The sequence below is a fragment of the Salmo trutta genome, chromosome 18 (genome assembly GCF_901001165.1).
Source record: "Salmo trutta chromosome 18, fSalTru1.1, whole genome shotgun sequence".
NCBI lineage: Eukaryota > Metazoa > Chordata > Actinopteri > Salmoniformes > Salmonidae > Salmo > Salmo trutta.
This window is the reverse complement of record NC_042974.1, coordinates 58,841,860-58,861,203: the sequence shown is the minus strand read 5'-3', so window position 1 is coordinate 58,861,203 and position 19,344 is coordinate 58,841,860. Positions and strand designations below refer to the sequence as shown.

Here is a 19,344-nt window from a genome sequence, read left to right as displayed (position 1 = left end):
CAGTTTGGTGGAAGAGGAATAATGTCTAGTGCTGTTTTTCATGGTTCGGCCTAGACCCCTTAGTTCCAGTGAAAGGAAGTCAACGCTACAGCATACAATGACATTCTAGACGATTCTGTGCTTCCAACTTTGTGGCAATAGTTTAGGGAAGACCCTTTCCTACTGGAGCATGACAGTGCCCCCGTGCACAAAGCAACGTCCATACAGAAAAGGTTTGTAGAGATTGGTATGGAAGAATTTGACTGGCCTGCCCAGAGCCCTGACCTCAACCCCATTGAACACCTTTGGGATGAATTGAAACGCCAACTGCGAGCCAGGCCCAATCGCCCAACCTCAGTGCCCGACCTCACTACTGCTCTTGTGGCCGAATGGAAAGCAAGTCCCCGCAGCAATGTTCCAACATCTAGTGGCACGCCTTCCCAGAAGAGTGGAGGCTGTTGTAGCAGCAAATGGGGGGCGATCTCCATATTAATGCCCATGATTTTGGAATGTTCGATGAGCAGTTGTCCACATATTTCTGGTCAAATAGTGTACATCCTAATTATTTTTTGGTTTATTAAAAACATTAACAGTACTAGTCAAAAGGTTGGACACACCTACTCATTCATTTTTATTTACTTCAAAGTACCGACCCTTTGCCTTGATGACAGCTTTGCACACTCTTGGAATTCTCTCAACCAGCTTCACCTGGAATGCTTTTCCAACAGTCTTGAAGTTCCCACATATGTTGAGCAAGTAGAAAGAGGAGGAAGGGAAGCACTATTAAGGTAAACAATAGTATTTTGGTAGACAGAAGGTACTCTTTGGTAAAAGGGGTGAATTGGTCATCAAAAACAAAGGAGGACCAAGGCACTCTTCATATAATTAATTAAAATGCCTTTATTTGTATGGCATGTTCAATAGAAACAACGTTTTATATACAGTTGTGGCCAAAAGTTTTGAGAATGACACAAATATTAATTTCCAAAGTTTGCTGCGTCAGTGTCTTTAGATATTTTTGGCAGATGTTACTATGGAATACTGAAGTATAATTACAAGCATTTCATAAGTGTCAAAGGCTTTTATTGACAATTACATGAAGTTGATGCAAAGAGTCAATATTTGCAGTGTTGACCATTCTTTTTCAGGACCTCTGCAATCCGCCCTGGCATGCTGTCAATTAACTTCTGGGCCACATCCTGACTGATGGCAGCCCATTCTTGCATAATAAATGCATGGAGTTTGTCAGAATTTGTTGGTTTTTGTTTGTCCACCCGCCTCTTGAGGATTGACCACAAGTTCCCAATGGGATTAAGGTTTGGGGAGTTTCCTGGCCATGGACCCAAAATATCTATGTTTTGTTCCCCGAGCCACTTAGTTATCACTTTTGCCTTATGGCAAGGTGCTCCATCATGCTGGAAACAGCATTGTTCGTCACCAAACTGTTCCTGGATGGTTGGGAGAAGTTGCACTCCGAGGATGTGTTGGTACCATTCTTTATTCATGGCTGTGTTCTTAGGCAAAATTGTGAGTGAGCCCACTCCCTTGGCTGAGAAGCAACCCCACACATGAATGGTCTCAGGATGCTTGAAACCTGAAGCCTTCTTCACAACAATTGAACCGCTCTCCTTGAAGTCCTTGATGATCCGATAAATGGTTGATTTAGGTGCAATCTTACTGGCAGCAATATCCTTGCCTGTGAAGCCCATTTTGTGCAAAGCAATGATGACGGCACGTGTTTCCTTGCAGGTAACCATGGTTGACAGAGGAAGAACAATGATTCCAACCACCAAATCAAATTTATTTATATAGCCCTTCTTACATCAGCTGATATCTCAAAGTGCTGTACAGAAACCCAGCCTAAAACCCCAAACAGCAAGCAATGCAGATGTAGAAGCACGGTGGCTAGGAAAAACTCCCTAGAAAGGCCAAAACCTAGGAAGAAACCTAGAGAGGAACCAGGCTATGAGGGGTGGCCAGTCCTCTTCTGGCTGTGCCGGGTGGAGATTATAACAGCACATGGCCTAGATGTTCAAATGTTCATAAATGACCAGCATTGTCAAATAATAATAATCATAGTAGTTGTCGAGGGTGCAACAAGTCAGTAACACAAGAGTAAGTGTCAGTTGGCTTTTTCATAGCCGATCTTTGAGAGTATCTCTACCGCTCCTGCTGTCTCTAGAGAGTTGAAAACAGCAGGTCTGGGACAGGTAGCACGTCCGGTGAATAGGTCAGGGTTCCGGCAGGTCTGGGACAACAGGTCTGGGACAGGTAGCACGTCCGGTGAACAGGTCAGGGTTCCATAGCTGCAGGCAGAACAGTTGGAACTGGAGCAGCAGCACGGCCAGGTGAACTGGGGACAGCAAGGAGTCATCAAGCCAGGTAGTCCTGAGGCATGGTCCTAGGGCTCAGGTCCTCCGAGAGAGAGAAAGAGAAAGAGAGAATTAGAGAGAGCATATTTAAATTCACACAGGACACCGGAAAAGACAAGAGAAATACTCCAGATATGACAGACTGACCCTAGCCCCCCGACACATAAACTACTGCAGCATAAATACTGGAGGCTGAGACAGGAGGGGTCAGGAGACACTGTGGCCCCATCCGATGAAACCCCCGGACAGGGCCAAACAGGTAGGATATAACCCCACCCACTTTGCCAAAGCACAGCCTCCACACCACTGGAGGGATATCTCCAACCACCAACATACCATCCCGGGACAAGGCCGAGTATAGCCCACAAAGATCTCCGCCACGGCACATCCCAAGGGGGGGCGCCAACCCAGACAGGAAGACCACATCAGTGACTCAACCCACTCAAGTGACGCACCCCTCCCAGGGACGGCATGGAAGAACACCAGTAAGCCAGTGACTTAGCCCCAGTAATAGGGGTAGAGGCAGAGAATCCCAGTGGAAAGAGGGGAAACTGGCCAGGCAGAGACAGCAAGGGCGGTTCGTTGCTCCAGCCTTTCCGTTCACCTTCACACCCCTGGGCCAGACTACACTTAATCATAGGACCTACTGAAGAGATATGTCTTCAGTAAAGACTTAAAGGTTGAGACTGAGTCTGCGTCTCTCACATGGGTAGGCAGACTATTCCATAAAAATGGAGCTCTATAGGAGAAAGCCCTGCCTCCAGCTGTTTGCTTAGAAATTCTAGGAACAATTAGGAGGCCCGCGTCTTGTGACCGTAGCGTACGTGTAGGTATGTACGGCAGGACCAAATCGGAAAGATAGGTAGGAGCAAGCCCATGTAATACTTTGTAGGTTAGCAGTAAAACCTTGAAATCAGCCCTGGCCTTAACAGGAAGCCAGTGTAGGGAGGCTAGCACTGGAGTAATATGATCAAATTTTTGGGGGGGTTCTAGTCAGGATTCTAGCAGCCGTATTTAGCACTAACTGAAGTTTATTTAGTGCTTTATCCGGGTAGCCGGAAAGTAGAGCATTGCAGTAGTCCAACCTAGAAGTAACAAAGGCTGGACAGAAAGTTTCAGATTTTTGCAATGTTATGTAGATGGAAAAAAGCTGTCCTTGAAACAGTCTTGATATGTTCTTCAAAAGAGAGATCAGGGTCCAGAGTAACACCGAGGTCCTTCACAGTTTTATTTGAGACGACTGTACAACCATCCAGATTAATTGTCAGATTCAACAGAAGATCTCACTCCACAGGTAATATTACACTTCACTACATTACAACGGTTTGATTTGTTTGATCCGAGCAATTCTTTTCTTAGCTAGCTACATAGCCGTCTTTGTATCAAAGATAATCGTGTAGCTTAGAGTAATTATCGAAGTTAGCTATCTTCGTCCTCCTAACGTAGTCATCACTGCTAGCTAGCTAGTCAACACTGCTAGCTAGCCAACCAGCCAACTTCCACCGACTAGCTGCACTGTAGAATCTATTACATTACAACGGAACGACTTGACTAGTGTAGTGTTAGTGAGCCAGCTACATAGTTGTCTTTGCATCTAAGATAATTGTGTAGTTTAGAGTAATTATTAGTAAGTAGCCAGCCGCGACGCCAGACGTAGTCAACACACCTAGTCATCATTAACCCACTGCTAGCTAGCTAGCCAACAGCTAGCCAACCGTTACCGACTAGCAGCGCTGTAGATACCAATACTTTACAACGGAACGATTTGACTAGTGCAGTGTTGGCTAGCTAGCTACATAGTTGTCTTTGTCATAGCTTGATAATTGTGTAGTTTAGTAATTACCGAGGTTAGCTAGCCAGCTATTGCCGTCCCCCGCGACGCCATTTTTCCAAACCCAGCCAAGTAGTAACACTGTAGAAACTAAAATACATTACAAAGGAACGTCTTGATTAGTGTTATGTTAGCTAGCTACAAAGTTGCTTTTGTATCATGACAAGGTGTAGTACTGAAACTATCGAGGTCACCTAGCCAGCTACAACTAGCCAGCTACACGGTCAAACAAAGTCAACAACGCAGCCACTGCTAGCTAGCCTACTCCACCAGCCAGCAGTACTGTATCATCTTCGTCATTTCAGTCAATAAGATTTTTTGCAACGTAAGCTTAACTTTCTGAACATTCGAGACGTGTAGTCCACTTGTCATTCCAATCTCCTTTGCATTAGCGTAGCCTCTTCTGTAGCTTGTCAACTATGTGTCTGTCTATCCCTGTTCTCTCCCCTCTGCACAGGCCATACAAACGCTTCACACCGCGTGGCCGCTGCCACTCTAACCTGGTGGTCCCAGCGCGCACGACCCACGTGGAGTTCCAGGTCTCCGGCAGCCTCTGGAACTGCCGGTCTGCGGCCAACAAGGCTGAGTTCATCTCAGCCTATGCTACCCTCCAGTCCCTAGACTTCCTGGCGCTGACGGAAACATGGATCACCACAGATAACACTGCTACTCCTACTGCTCTCTCCTCGTCTGCCCACGTGTTCTCGCATACCCCTAGAGCATCGAGCCAGCGGGGTGGTGGCACTGGAATCCTCATCTCTCCCATGTGGACATTCTCTCTTTCTCCCCTGACCCATCTGTCTATCTCCTCATTTGAATTCCATGCTGTCACAGTTACCAGCCCTTTCAAGCTTAACATCCTCATCATTTATCGCCCTCCAGGTTCCCTTGGAGAGTTCATCAATGAGCTTGACGCCTTGATAAGTTCCTTCCCTGAGGATGGCTCACCTCTCACAGTTCTGGGTGACTTTAACCTCCCCACGTCTACCTTTGACTCATTCCTCTCTGCCTCCTTCTTTCCACTCCTCTCCTCTTTTGACCTCACCCTCTCACCTTCCCCCCCTACTCACAAGGCAGGCAATACGCTTGACCTCATCTTTACTAGATGCTGTTCTTCCACTAATCTCATTGCAACTCCTCTCCAAGTCTCCGACCACTACCTTGTATCCTTTTCCCTCTCGCTCTCATCAAAAACTTCTCACTCTGCCCCTACTCGGATGGTATTGCGCCGTCCCAACCTTCGCTCTCTCTCTCCTGCTACTCTCTCCTCTTCCATCCTATCATCTCTTCCCTCTGCTCAAACCTTCTCCAACCTATCTCCTGATTTTGCCTCCTCAACCCTCCTCTCCTCCCTCTCTGCATCCTTTGATTTTCTCTGTCCCCTATCCTCCAGGCCGGCTCGGTCCTCCCCTCCTGCTCCGTGGTTCGACGACTCACTGCGAGCTCACAGAACAGGGCTCCGGGCAGCCGAGCGGAAATGGAGGAAAACTCGCCTCCCTGCGGACCTCGCATCCTTTCACTCCCTCCTCTCTACATTTTCCTCTTCTGTCTCTGCTGCTAAAGCCACTTTCTACCACTCTAAATTCCAAGCATCTGCCTCTAACCCTAGGAAGCTTTTTGCTACCTTCTCCTCCCTCCTGAATCCTCCTCCCCCTCCGCCCCCCTCCTCCCTCACTGCGGATGACTTCGTCAACCATTTTGAAAAGAAGGTTGACGACATCCGATCCTCGTTTGCTAAGTCAAGCGACACCGCTGGTCCTGCTCACACTGCCCTACCCTGTGCTTTGACCTCTTTCTCCCCTCTCTCTCCAGATGAAATCTCGCGTCTTGTGACGGCCGGCCGCCCAACAACCTGCCCACTTGACCCTATCCCCTCCTCTCTTCTCCAGACCATTTCCGGAGACCTTCTCACCTCGCTCATCAACTCATCCTTGACCGCTGGCTACGTCCCTTCCGTCTTCAAGAGAGCGAGAGTTGCACCCCTTCTGAAAAAACCTACACTCGATCCCTCCGATGTCAACAACTACAGACCAGTATCCCTTCTTTCTTTTCTCTCCAAAACTCTTGAACGTGCCGTCCTTGGCCAGCTCTCCTGCTATCTCTCTCAGAACGACCTTCTTGATCCTAATCAGTCAGGTTTCAAGACTGGGCATTCAACTGAGACTGCTCTTCTCTGTGTCACGGAGGCTCTCCGCACTGCTAAAGCTAACTCTCTCTCCTCTGCTCTCATCCTTCTAGACCTATCTGCTGCCTTTGATACTGTGAACCATCAGATCCTCCTCTCCACCCTCTCCGAGCTGGGCATCTCCGGCGCGGCCCACGCTTGGATTGCGTCCTACCTGACAGGTCGCTCCTACCAGGTGGCGTGGCGAGAAGCTGTCTCCGCACCACGTGCTCTCACCACTGGTGTCCCCCAGGGCTCTGTTCTAGGCCCTCTCCTATTCTCGCTATACACCAAGTCACTTGGCTCTGTCATATCCTCACACGGTCTCTCCTATCATTGCTATGCAGACGACACACAATTAATCTTCTCCTTTCCCCCTTCTGACAACCAGGTGGCGAATCGCATCTCTGCATGTCTGGCAGACATATCAGTGTGGATGACGGATCACCACCTCAAGCTGAACCTCGGCAAGACGGAGCTGCTCTTCCTCCCGGGGAAGGACTGCCCGTTCCATGATCTCGCCATCACGGTTGACAACTCCCTTGTGTCCTCCTCCCAGAGTGCTAAGAACCTTGGCGTGATCCTGGACAACACCCTGTCGTTCTCCACTAACATCAAGGCGGTGACCCGATCCTGTAGGTTCATGCTCTACAACATTCGCAGAGTATGACCCTGCCTCACACAGGAAGCGGCGCAGGTCCTAATCCAGGCACTTGTCATCTCCCGTCTGGATTACTGCAACTCGCTGTTGGCTGGGCTCCCTGCCTGTGCCATCAAACCCCTACAACTCATCCAGAACGCCGCAGCCCGTCTGGTGTTCAACCTTCCCAAGTTCTCTCACGTCACCCCGCTCCTCCGTTCTCTCCACTGGCTTCCAGTTGAAGCTCGCATCCGCTACAAGACCATGGTGCTTGCCTACGGAGCTGCGAGGGGAACGGCACCTCCGTACCTTCAGGCTCTGATCAGGCCCTACACCCAAACAAGGGCACTGCGTTCATCCACCTCTGGCCTGCTCGCCTCCCTACCTCTGAGGAAGCACAGTTCCCGCTCAGCCCAGTCAAAACTGTTCGCCGCTCTGGCACCCCAATGGTGGAACAAGCTCCCCCACGACGCCAGGACAGCGGAGTCAATCACCACCTTCCGGAGACACCTGAAACCCCACCTCTTTAAGGAATACCTGGGATAGGATAAAGTAATCCTTCTAACCCCCCCCCCCCTTTAAAAGATTTAGATGCACTATTGTAAAGTGTTTGTTCTACTGGATATTATAGGTGAATGCACCAATTTGTAAGTCGCTCTGGATAAGAGCGTCTGCCAAATGACTTAAATGTAAATGTAAATCTCTTTGTTTCTTGGGACCTAGAACTAGCATCTCTGTTTTGTCCGAGTTTAAGAGTAGAAAGTTTGCAGCCATCCACTTCCTTATGTCTGAGACACAGGCTTCTAGCGAGGGCAATTTTGGGGCTTCACCATGTTTCATTGAAATGTACAGCTGTGTGTCATCTGCATAGCAGTGAAATGTAACATTATGTTTTCGAATGACATCCCCAAGAGGTAAAATATATAGTGAAAACAATAGGGGTCCTAAAACGGAACCTTGAGGAACACCGAAATTTACAGTTGATTTGTCAGAGGACAAACCATTCACAGAGACAAACTGATATCTTTCTGACAGATAAGACCTAAACCAGGCCATAACTTGTCCATGTAGACCAATTTGGGTTTCCAATCTCCAAAAGAATGTGGTGATCCATGGTATCAAAAGCAGCACTAAGATCTAGGAGCACGAGGACAGACGCAGAACATCGGTCTGACGTCATTAAAAGGTCATTTACCACCTTCACAAGTGCAGTCTCAGTGCTATGATGGGGTCTAAAACCAGACTGAAGTGTTTTGTGTACATTGTTTGTCTTCAGGAAGGCAGTGAGTTGCTGTGCAACAGCTTTTTCTAACATTTTTGAGAGGAATGGAAGATTTGATATAGGCCGATAGTTTTTTTAGAATTTCTGGGTCAAGATTTGGTTTTTTTCAAGAGAGGCTTTATTACTGCCACTTTTAGTGAGTTTGGTACACATCCGGTGGATAGAGAGCTGTTTATTATGTTCAACATAGGAGGGCCAAGCACAGAAAGCAGCTCTTTCAGTAGTTTAGTTGGAATAGGGTCCAGTATGCAGCTTGAAGGTTTAGAGGCCATGATTATTTTCATCATTGTGTCAAGAGATATAGTACTAAAACACTTTAGTGTCTCCCTTGATCCTAGGTCCTGGCAGGGTTGTGCAGACTCAGGACAACGGAGCTTTGGAGGAATACGCAGATTTAAAGAGGAGTCCGTAATTTGCTTTCTAATGATCATGATCTTTTCCTCAAAGAAGTTCATGAATTCATCACTGCTGAAGTGAGAGCCATCCTCTCCTGGGGAATGCTGCTTTTTAGTTAACTTTGCGACAGTATCAAAAATAAATTTCGGATTGTTCTTATTTTCCTCAATTAAGTTGGAAAAATAGGATGATTGAGCAGCATTGAGGGCTCTTCGATACTGCAAGGTACTGTCTTCCCAAGCTAGTCGGAAGACTTCCAGTTTGGTGTGGCGCCATTTCCGTTCCAATTTTCTGGAAGCTTGCTTCAGAGCTCGTGTATTTTCTGTATACCAGGGAGCTAGTTTCTTATGACAAACGTTTTTCATTTTTAGGGGTGCAACTGCATCTAGGGTATTGCGCAAGGTTAAATTGAGTTCCTCGGTTAGGTGGTTAACTGATTTTTGTCCTCTGACGTCCTTGGGTAGGCAGAGGGAGTCTGGAAGGGCATCAAGGAATCTTTGGGTTGTCTGAGAATTTATAGCACGACTTTTAATGCTTCTTGGTTGGGATCTGAGCAGATTATTTGTTGCGATTGCGAAGGTAATAAAATGGTGGTCCGATAGTCCAGGAATATGAGGAAAAACATTAAGATCCACAACATTTATTCCATGGGACAAAACTAGGTCCAGAGTATGACTGTGGCAGTGAGTAGGTCCAGAGACATGTTGGACAAAACCCAGTAGATGATGGCTCCGAAAGCCTTTTGGAGTGGGTCTGTGGACTTTTCCATGTGAATATTAAAGTCACCAAAAATTTGAATATTATCTGCGATGACTACAAGGTCCGATAGGAATTCAGGGAACTCAGTGAGGAACGCTGCATATGGCCAAGGAAGCCTGTAAACAGTAGCTATAAAAAGTGATTGAGTAGGCTGCATAGATTTCATGACTAGAAGCTCAAAAGACGAAAACGTCATTGTTGTTTTTTTTGGGGTAAATTTAAATTTGCTATCATAAATGTTAGCAACACCTCCGCCTTTGCGGGATGCGCGGGGGATATGGTCACTAGTGTAACCAGGGGGTGATGCCTCATTTAACACAGTAAATTCATCAGGCTTAAGCCATGTTTCATTCAGGCCAATCGCATCAAGATAATGATCAGTGATTAGTTCATTGACTATAACTGCCTTTGAAGTGAGGGATCTAACATTAAGTGGTCCTATTTTGAGATGTGAGGTATCACAATCTCTTTCAATAATGGCAGGAATGGAGGAGGTCTTTATACTAGTGAGATTGCTAAAGCGAACACCGCCATCTTTAATTTTGCCCAACCTAGATCGAGGCACAGACACGGTCTCACCACCCTCCTTTTGAAGCTTCCAGTCTGTTATTCAAACTCAATTAGCATGACAGAGTGATCTCCAGCCTTGTCCTCATCAACACTCACACCTGTGTTAACGAGAGAATCACTGACATGATGTCAGCTGGTCCTTTTGTGGCAGGGCTGAAATGCAATGGAAATGTTTTTGGGGGGATTCAGTTCATTTGCATGGCAAAGAGGGACTTTGCAATTAATTGCAATTCATCTGATCACGCTTCATAACATTCTGGAGTATATGCAAATTGCCATCATACAAACTGAGGCAGCAGGCTTTGTGAAAATTTATATTTGTGTCCTTCTCAAAACTTTTGGCCACGACTGTTGGCTGCTTTTCCTTCACTCTGCGGGCCAAACCATCCTTATTGGGTTGTGGTCGGGTGATTGTGGAGGCCAGGTCATCTGATGCAGCACTCCATCACTCTCCTCCTTGGTCAAATAGCCCTTACACAGCCTGGAGGTGTGTTGGGTCATTGTCCTGTTGAAAAACAAATGATAGTCCCACTAAGCCCAAACCAGATGGAATGGCGTATTGCTGCAGAATGCTGTGGTAGCCATGCTGGTTAAGTGTGCCTTGAATTCTAAATAAATCACTGAAAGCATCACCAGAAAAGCACCCCCAAACCATCACACCTCCTCGTCCATGCTTCACGGTGGGAACCACACATGCAGTGATGATCTGTTCACCTATTCTGCGTCTCACAAAGACACTGTGGTTGGAAGCAAAAATCAGAAATTTGGAGAGATTTCCACCGATTTCCACGCAGTCTCCTATGAACAGTTGCTCGTGTTTCTTGGCTCAAGCAAGTCTCTTCTTTAGTAGTGGTGGTTTCTTTGCATCAATTCGACCATGAAGGCCTGATTCACGCAGTCTCCTCTGAACAGTTGATGTTGAGATGTGAACTCTGTGAAGCATTTATTTGGACTGCAATTTCTGAGGCTGGTAACTAATGAACTTATCCTCTGCAGCAGGGGTAACTCTGGATCTTCCTTTCCTGTGGCAGTGCTTATGAGACCCAGTTTCATCATAATGCTTCATGGTTTTTGCGACTGCACTTGAAGAAACGTTCAAAGTTCTTGAAATTTTCCAGATTGACTGACCTTCATGTCTTCACTATTATTATACAATGTAAAATAGTTTTACAAATAAAGAAAAATCCTGGAATGAGTAGGTGTGTCCAAACGTTTGACTGGTACTGTGTATTGAGTGCACAAAACATTAGGAACACTTGCTCTTTCCATGACAGACTGACCAGGTAAAAGCTATGATCCTATATTGATGTCACTTGTTAAATCCACTTCAAAATCAGTGTAGATGAAGGGGAGGAGACAGGCGAAATAATTATTTTTAAGCCTTGATACAATTGAGACGTGGATTGTGTATGTGTGACATTCAGATGGTAAATGGGCAAGACAAAATATTTAAGTGCCTTTGGTAGTAGGTGCCAGACGCACCGATTTAAGTGCGTCAAGAACTGCAACGCTGCTGGGTTTTTCACGCTCAACAGTTTCCCATGTGTATCATGAATGGTCCACCACTCAAAGGACATCCAGCCAACTTGACACAACTGTGGGAAGCACTGGAGTCAACATGGGCCAGCATCCCTGTGGAACGCTTTTGACACCTTGTTGAGTCTACGCCCACGATGAATTGAGACTGTTCGGAGGGAAAAGTGGGAACTCAATATTAGGAAGGTGTTCCTAATGATTTGTACAGTCAGTGTATGTCCAACAAATGAACAAGAATAAAGACAATTTGCTAATCTGATTTCATGCAAACGTTTGCATAAGCTTCAATATGGGTTGTTGTTTGAATCAATTCATGTCCATTTCAAGCATATCTTCCTAGAAAGTTATTCAGAACATCAAGCAAGTTAGCTAACTCGTTGACCCTGCTTTGTTACATAACCTCCAGGTGCTGTATAGGGTGGTCAACCAGAACATCCAGAAGCCATCTCAACATTGTGGAACACCAGCTTTAGTCACTATGTTCAGTGCCCCAGGTAGTCTTGAGTATTTCAACTCCAGACCTCATTGAAAGACTGCGTTATTACAGCAAGCATTCACACATAGACACACCAACACACTCATCCCCTATAGCACAACGACACAATCCACTCACCATCCATGTACAAACCCAAAGCATTCAGACAGGCAACACACATCCCCAGCACCGGCATCAGTTATGTCAAATAGTTCCTTAATTTAGAACAATTAAAAAATTAAGGACAAGTCTCCAAACTCCATAAAATGACTCCAACAGGTACTTGCAAGGAACCCTGGTTCCACTCTATCTTCTACACCACAAAACACTGTAAATAACAGTCATCAACCCTTTAACATTAAGGGTACATTCATTTGAGTTCTTTCATCTGCCTCCTCAAAGACCATCCTGAAAAGCAATACTGCTGGCAAATTCAATACCTCTACAGAAAATACTTGCATTTATAAAATGGTAGCTTATGAAGAAACTTATATCAAAATCATGTACTGTGTTTACATACATTTATAGTAGGCCTACATGCTACAATGTAAGCTAACCAAAGAAGAATGAATTATGAAATAGGATCACTTTGAAGACAGGACCTCTCAACCCCTTTCACTGTTTATGAAAATAAGATGTCCCCTTATAAATAAACAAGTCATTAATAACAGGTATAAAATGTGTTCAATGTAGGATTGCTGAAATATGGCCATGCCAGTAGTACAGATAAAGACAACATACAGGAAGTATTCAATTTAGCAGTGTACATTTTGTAACAGCCATTATGGTAATCAAAATAAAACACTATCAAGGAGGCAAAATAAAATAAAAATAGCTGTCACATTCCTCAAACACTGACTTGCCTTGAAGTTTCATAAGAAAGCAAAGAATCGGATAAAAACATGTAACGAGTGCAAATGTACATAGCCTTTGGAAAGTATTCAGACCTTGTCTTTAAAGAAATAAAAAAATCCTCAGCAACCTACACACAATACCACACAATGACAAATCTAAACAGGTTTTTAGAATCTTTTACAAATGTATTGAATATAAAAAACAGAAATACCTTATTTACCTAAGTATTCAGACCCTTTGCTATGAGACTCAAAATTGATCTCAGGTGCATCCTGTTTCCATTGATCATCCTTGAGATGTTTCTACAACTTGATTGAAGTCCATCTGTGGTAAATTCATTTGCTTGGACATGATTTGGAAAGGCACACACCTGTTTATATAAGGTCCTACAGTTGACAGTGCTATATCTGAGCAAAAACCAAGCCATGAGGTCGAAGGAATTGTCCCTAGAGCTCCAAGACAGGATTGGGTCTAGGCACAGATCTGGGGAAGGGTATCAAAAAATGTCTGCAGCATTGAAGGTCCCCAAGAACACAGTGCGCTCAAATCATTCATAAATGGAAGTAGTTCCGAATCACCAAGACTCTCCAAGAGTTGGTCGCCCAGCCAAACTCAGCAATCGGGGGAGAAGGGCATTGGTCAGGGAGGTAACCAAGAACACAATGTTCACTCTGACACAGCTCTAGAGTTCCTCTGTGGAGATGGAAGAACCTTCCAGAAGGACAACCATCTCTGCAGCACTCCACCAATTAAGCCTTTATGGTAGAGCGGCCAGTAGGAAGCCACTCCTCAGCAAAAAGGCACATGACAGCCCACTTGGAGTTTGCCAAAAAAGACTCTCAGACCATGAGAAACAAGATTCTCTGGTCTGATGAAACCAAAAATGAACTCTTTGGCCTGAATGCCGAGGGTCACGTCTGGAGGAAACCTGGCACCATCCCTACGGTGAAGCATGGTGGTGGCAGCATCATGCTGTGGGGATGTTTTTCAGCGGCAGGGAATGGGAGACTAGTCAGGATCGAGGCAAAGATGAATGGAGCAAAGTACAGAGAGATTCTTGATGAAAACCTGCTCCAGAGTGTTCTGGACATCAGACTGGGGTGAAGGTTCACCTTCCAACAGGACAACGACCCTAAGCACACAGTCAAGACAACCCAGGAGTGGCTTCGGGACAAGTCTCTGAATGTCCTTGAGTGGCCCAGCCAGAGCCCGGACTTGAAACCGATTGAACATCTCTGGATAGACCTGAAAATAACTGTGCAGCAACGCTCCCCATCCAACCAATGGGAGGATCTGAGAGGATCTGCAGGGAAGAATGGGAGAAACTCTCCAAATACAGGTGTGCCAAGCTTATAGCGTCATACCCAAGAAGACTCGATGCTGTAATCGCTGCCAAAGGTACTTCAACAAAGTACTGAGTAAAGGGTCTGAATACTTGCGTAAATGTGATTTAATTACATTTTTATTGGCAAACATTTCTAAAAACCTATTTTTTCTTTGTCATTATAGGGTATTGTGTGTAGATTGATGAGGGGAAAAAACTATTTAATCAATTTTAGAATAAGGCTGTAAGTCTATGGGTATCTGCTATGGGTATCTGCTGCTACCATTGCCAAAATCCTGAAGTACCCGTTTAAAAACAAGTACAAAATTATATTTAATAAACTGTAAAATCAATCCACAATGGACCAGGACGATAATAGTTTATGTCCCCAGCCGAATTGGATTTGATGACAAGGTAAAGACCATCAATACGATATGTATTGCGATTCTCACGCAATTCTTACGTTTGGCATGTATATGTCCAGATTGCAATTTACAGTAGGCCTACCTAGCACCTATATCAGTGTGAACGCTATAGCCTGTTTAACAATGTATTTCCATTTTGATGCAATACAAATAGAACAATGTAGACATGTTGAACAATATATCCACTTAAAATACATTTGTTTTATTCACTGCTTTAGCATACTCTGCCAACCCGGATGTCCTAGCCGTGTCTGAATCCTGGCTTAGGAAGGCCATCAAAAACCCTGAAATTTCCATCCCTAACTATAACATTTTCCGACAAGATAGAACAGCCAAAGGGGGCGGAGTTGAAATCTACTGCAGAGATAGCCTGCAGAGTTCTGTCATACTATCCAGGTCTGTGCTCAAACAATGAGCTTCTACTTTTAAAAATCCACCTTTCCAGAAACAAGTCTCTCACTGTTGCCTTTTGCTATAGACCACCTTCTGCCCCCAGCTGTGCCCTGGACACAATATGTGAATTGATTACCCCCGATCTATCGTCAGAGCTCGTACTGTTAGGTGACCTAAACTGGGACATGCTGGCCATCCTACAATCTAAAGTAGATGCCCTCAATCTCACACAAATTATTAATGAACCTACCAGGTACAACCCCAAATCCGCAAACACGGGCACCCTCATAGATATCATCCTAACCAATCTGCCCTCCAAATACACCTCTGCTGTCTTCAACCAGGATCTCCGAGATCACTGCCTCATTGCCTGCGTCCGTAATGGGTCTGCGGTCAAACGACCACACCTCATCACTGTCAAACGCTCCCTAAAACACTTTAGCGAGCAGGCCTTTCTAATCGACCTGGCCCAGGTATCCTGGAAGGATATTGACCTCATTCCATCAGTAGAGGATGCCTGGTTATTCTTTAAAAGTGCTTTCCTCACCATCTTAAATAAGCATGCCCCATTCAAAAAATGTAGAACCAGGAACAGATATAGCCGTTGGTTCACTCCAGACCTGACTGCCCTTGACCAGCACAAAAACATCCCGTGGCGTTCTGCATTAGCATCGAATAGCCCCCGCAATATGCAACTTTTCAGGGAAGTTAGGAACCAATATACACAGGCAGTTAGGAAAGAAAAGGCTAGCTTTTTCAAACAGAAATTTGCATCCTGTAGCACAAACTCCCAAAAGTTCTGGGACACTGTAAAGTCCATGGAGAATAAGAGCACCTCCTCCCAGCTGCCCACTGCACTGAGGCTCGGAAACACCGATAAATCCACAATAATTGAGAATTTCAATAAGCATTTTTCTACGGCTGGCCATGCTTTCCACCTGGCTACCCCTACCCCGGTCAACAGCCCTGCACCCCCCACAGCAACTTGCCCAAGCCTCCCCCATTTCTCCTTCACAAAAATCCAGATAGCCGATATTCTGAAAGAGCTGCAAAATCTGGACCCCTACAAATCAGCCGGGCTAGACAATCTGGACCCTCTCTTTCTATAAAATGATCCGCCGCAATTGTTGCAACCCCTATTACTATTGGAAAGCTGCCGCAGTCATCCCCCTCTTCAAAGGGGGAAACACTCTAGACCCAAACCGTTACAGACCTATATCTATCCTACCCTGCCTTTCTAAGGTCTTCAAAAGCCAAGTTAACAAACAGATCACCGACCATTTCGAATCCCACCATACCTTCTCCACTATGCAATCTGGTTTCCGAGCTGGTCATGGATGCACCTCAGCCACGCTCAAGTTCCTAAACAATATCATAACCGCTGTCATGACGTTGGCCTGTGGGTGTGGTTTATGACCCCCCCATAAATACCTTTCTCCCTTCCCCTCTCTTACTGACCCTACTGAAGGACTGCTGTCCTGTTAAATATAGAGAGTCTGGGAACATCAAACAAATGGGGAAAGGAACCATATTTTGATAATAAAACCAGTTGGAAATATGCTTGATAACGTAATGAGTATGTATGTCAGTTCATTGTTATCTGAGACATTATGATTGATGACAGGACGACATAAACTGTACCTGAGAAAGTATACACCCTCTAGTTATCAGAGTCACATGGAATTGTTATGCAATTGAAATGTTTGATATTGAAATTGTTTGTTAGGAGATTAAATGTAATTTTAGCTTCCAAATGAGAGAATTGGGTTTTCATAAGGAAAGTGCCCTGCTCGATCAGTGGTCCAACCCTGTGAAGAGACAGGGGTTATAAACGATGAAACACCTCCTACCCCCTCTCCACTATATAAGCCTTTGACGAAAAGACATTCACCAGTTCCAGTACGGGAGGTCTGCAGCCTCTACATTAGAAGGACACATGTCAAGAACAGAACTAAGCCAACCTCGGCGTGAGCTATGGTATGAACTGGTATGAACTTTGAGCTTATTCACTACAGAAGTGATACTTCCTAGCCGGTGAGTTAGCCGCTGCTAACGTGGGCTAGGAAAGGACGGACGACGGATCCAGTCTAACAACCAGACGAAGATACCACCACGTATCCAATTTACCACCATTGACATTCTTCCGAGTACAGGAAGATCTGTTGGCCACCCCTGCCAGCATCTACAACCAATCTACCGAAGCGCAGCTCAGAGTAAATATTTATTGCATTTTCCTTTTCCAAATGGGCGGTAATTTAGAATGCATAAGATAATGTATTTACGATAGCATAGCTGCTGTTTCTTTGTTCCTAAGTCTTCCCGCCCTTTCATTCAAGCCCAACCCCCTTTCCTTTGTGTAACCAGCCATGATACAGGTTCCGTCCACCAGGACGTTTTCTGTATGACATCATATGTATTCTGTGTATTTGTAATTCTGTGTGATTAGTTAGGTATTTAGTAAATAAATAATTAAACCCAATTTTGTATTGCTGATTCAACTTGTTAGCCAGGGTTCGTGAAGATAACCAAGAATTTACAACTTTCATTATGAGACTGAAAATAAGATAAGGGTTAATATTGACTGCTATCGATGTAAAATATTACTAAATATTTTAAGAGTTTATTCGGAAGATAACAGCTCTATAAACGTTCTTCCGTGGTGCCCCGACTTTCTAGTTAATTACATTTACATGATTAGCTTAATCAGGTAATATTAATTACAGAGAAATCATTTTATAAGTTAGCATGTCATATCACTTAATCCGGCATAGCCAAAGACACGACACCGCCATCGATAAGAGACAATACTGTGCAGCTGTATTCATCGACATGGCCAAGGCTTTCGAATCTGTCAATCACCGTATTCTTATCGGCAGACTCAACAGCCTTGGTTTCTCAAATGACTGCCTCGCCTGGTTCACCAACTACTTCTCAGACAGAGTTCAGTGTGTTAAATCGGAGGGCCTGTTGTCCGGACCTCTGGCAGTCTCTATGGGGGTGCCACAGGGTTCAATTCTCGGGCCGACTCTCTTCTATGTATACATCAATGATGTTGCTCTTGCTGCTGGTGATTCTCTGATCCACCTCTATGCACACGACACCATTCTGTGTACTTCTGGCCCCTCTTTGGACACTGTGCTAACTAACCTCTAGACGAGCTTCAATGCCATACAACTCTCCTTCCGTGGCTTCCAACTGCTCTTAAATGCAAGTAAAACTAAATGCATGCTCTTCAACCGATCACTGCCCGCACCTGCCCGCATCACTACTCTGGACGTTTCTGACTTAGAATATGTGGACAACTACAAATACCTAGGTGTCTGGTTAGATTGTAAACTCTCCATCCAGACTAACATTAAGCATCTCCAATCCAAAATTAAATCTATAATGGCTTCCTATTTTGCAACAAAGCATCCTTCACTCATGCTGCCAAACATACCCTTGTAAAACTGACTATCCTATCGATATCATTTTTCAAAATAGCCCCCATCACTCTACTCAGCAAATTGGATGCAGTCTATCACAGTGCCAACCGTTTTGTCACCAATTACTAAATATACACCAAATATACTACCCACCACTGCAACCTGTATGCGCTCGTTGGCTGGCCCTTGCTTCATATTCGTCGCCAAACCCACTGGGTCCAGATCATCTATAAGTCTTTGCTCGGTAAAGCCCCGCCTTATATCAGCTCACTGGTCACCATAGCAGCACCCACCCGTAGCACGCGCTCCAGCAGGTATATTTCACTGGTCACCCCCAAAGCCAATTCCTCCTTTGGCCGCCTTTCCTTCCAGTTCTCTGCTGCCAATGACTGGAACGAATTGCAAAAATCACCAAAGCTGGAGACTCATTTCTCCCTCACTAGCTTTAAGCACCAGCTGTCAGAGCAGCTCACAGATCACTGCACCTGTACATAGCCCATCTGTAAATAGCCCATCCAACTACCACATCCCCATACTGTTATTTATTTATTTTTGCTCCTTTGCACCCCAGTATCTCTACTTGCACATTCATCTTCTGCACATTTATCACTCCAGTGTTTAATTGCTAAATTGTAATTATTTCACCACTATGGCCAATTTATTGCCTTACCTCCCTTAACTTACCTCATTTGCACACACTGTATATATAATTTTCTATTGTGTTATTGACTGAATGTTTGTTTATTCCATGTGTAACTCTGTGTTGTTGTTTGTGTCGCACTGCTTTGCTTTATCTTGGCCAGGTCGCAGTAAATGAGAACTTGTTCTCAACTGGCCTACCTGGTTAAATAAAGGTGAAATAAAAAATAAATAAAAGACATCTGGCTAGTGGCTAGCTGAATGCTGCATGAATCCTGA

The 19,344-nt window shown here is 45.0% G+C and overlaps 1 protein-coding gene across 1 annotated transcript in view; it reads right to left on the bottom strand.

The window, feature by feature from the left end:
* Positions 1 to 2,351: 2,351 nt before the first annotated feature.
* LOC115153611 (protein FAM160B1) overlaps positions 2,352 to 19,344 on the bottom strand; it is an 86,551-nt gene continuing 69,558 nt past the window's right edge. The window contains exon 14 of the mRNA XM_029699232.1: positions 2,352 to 2,394. Within this exon, the coding sequence (XP_029555092.1) occupies positions 2,388 to 2,394 (7 nt within the window). The 3' untranslated portion in view covers positions 2,352 to 2,387. The remainder of the gene's footprint in view (positions 2,395 to 19,344) is intronic.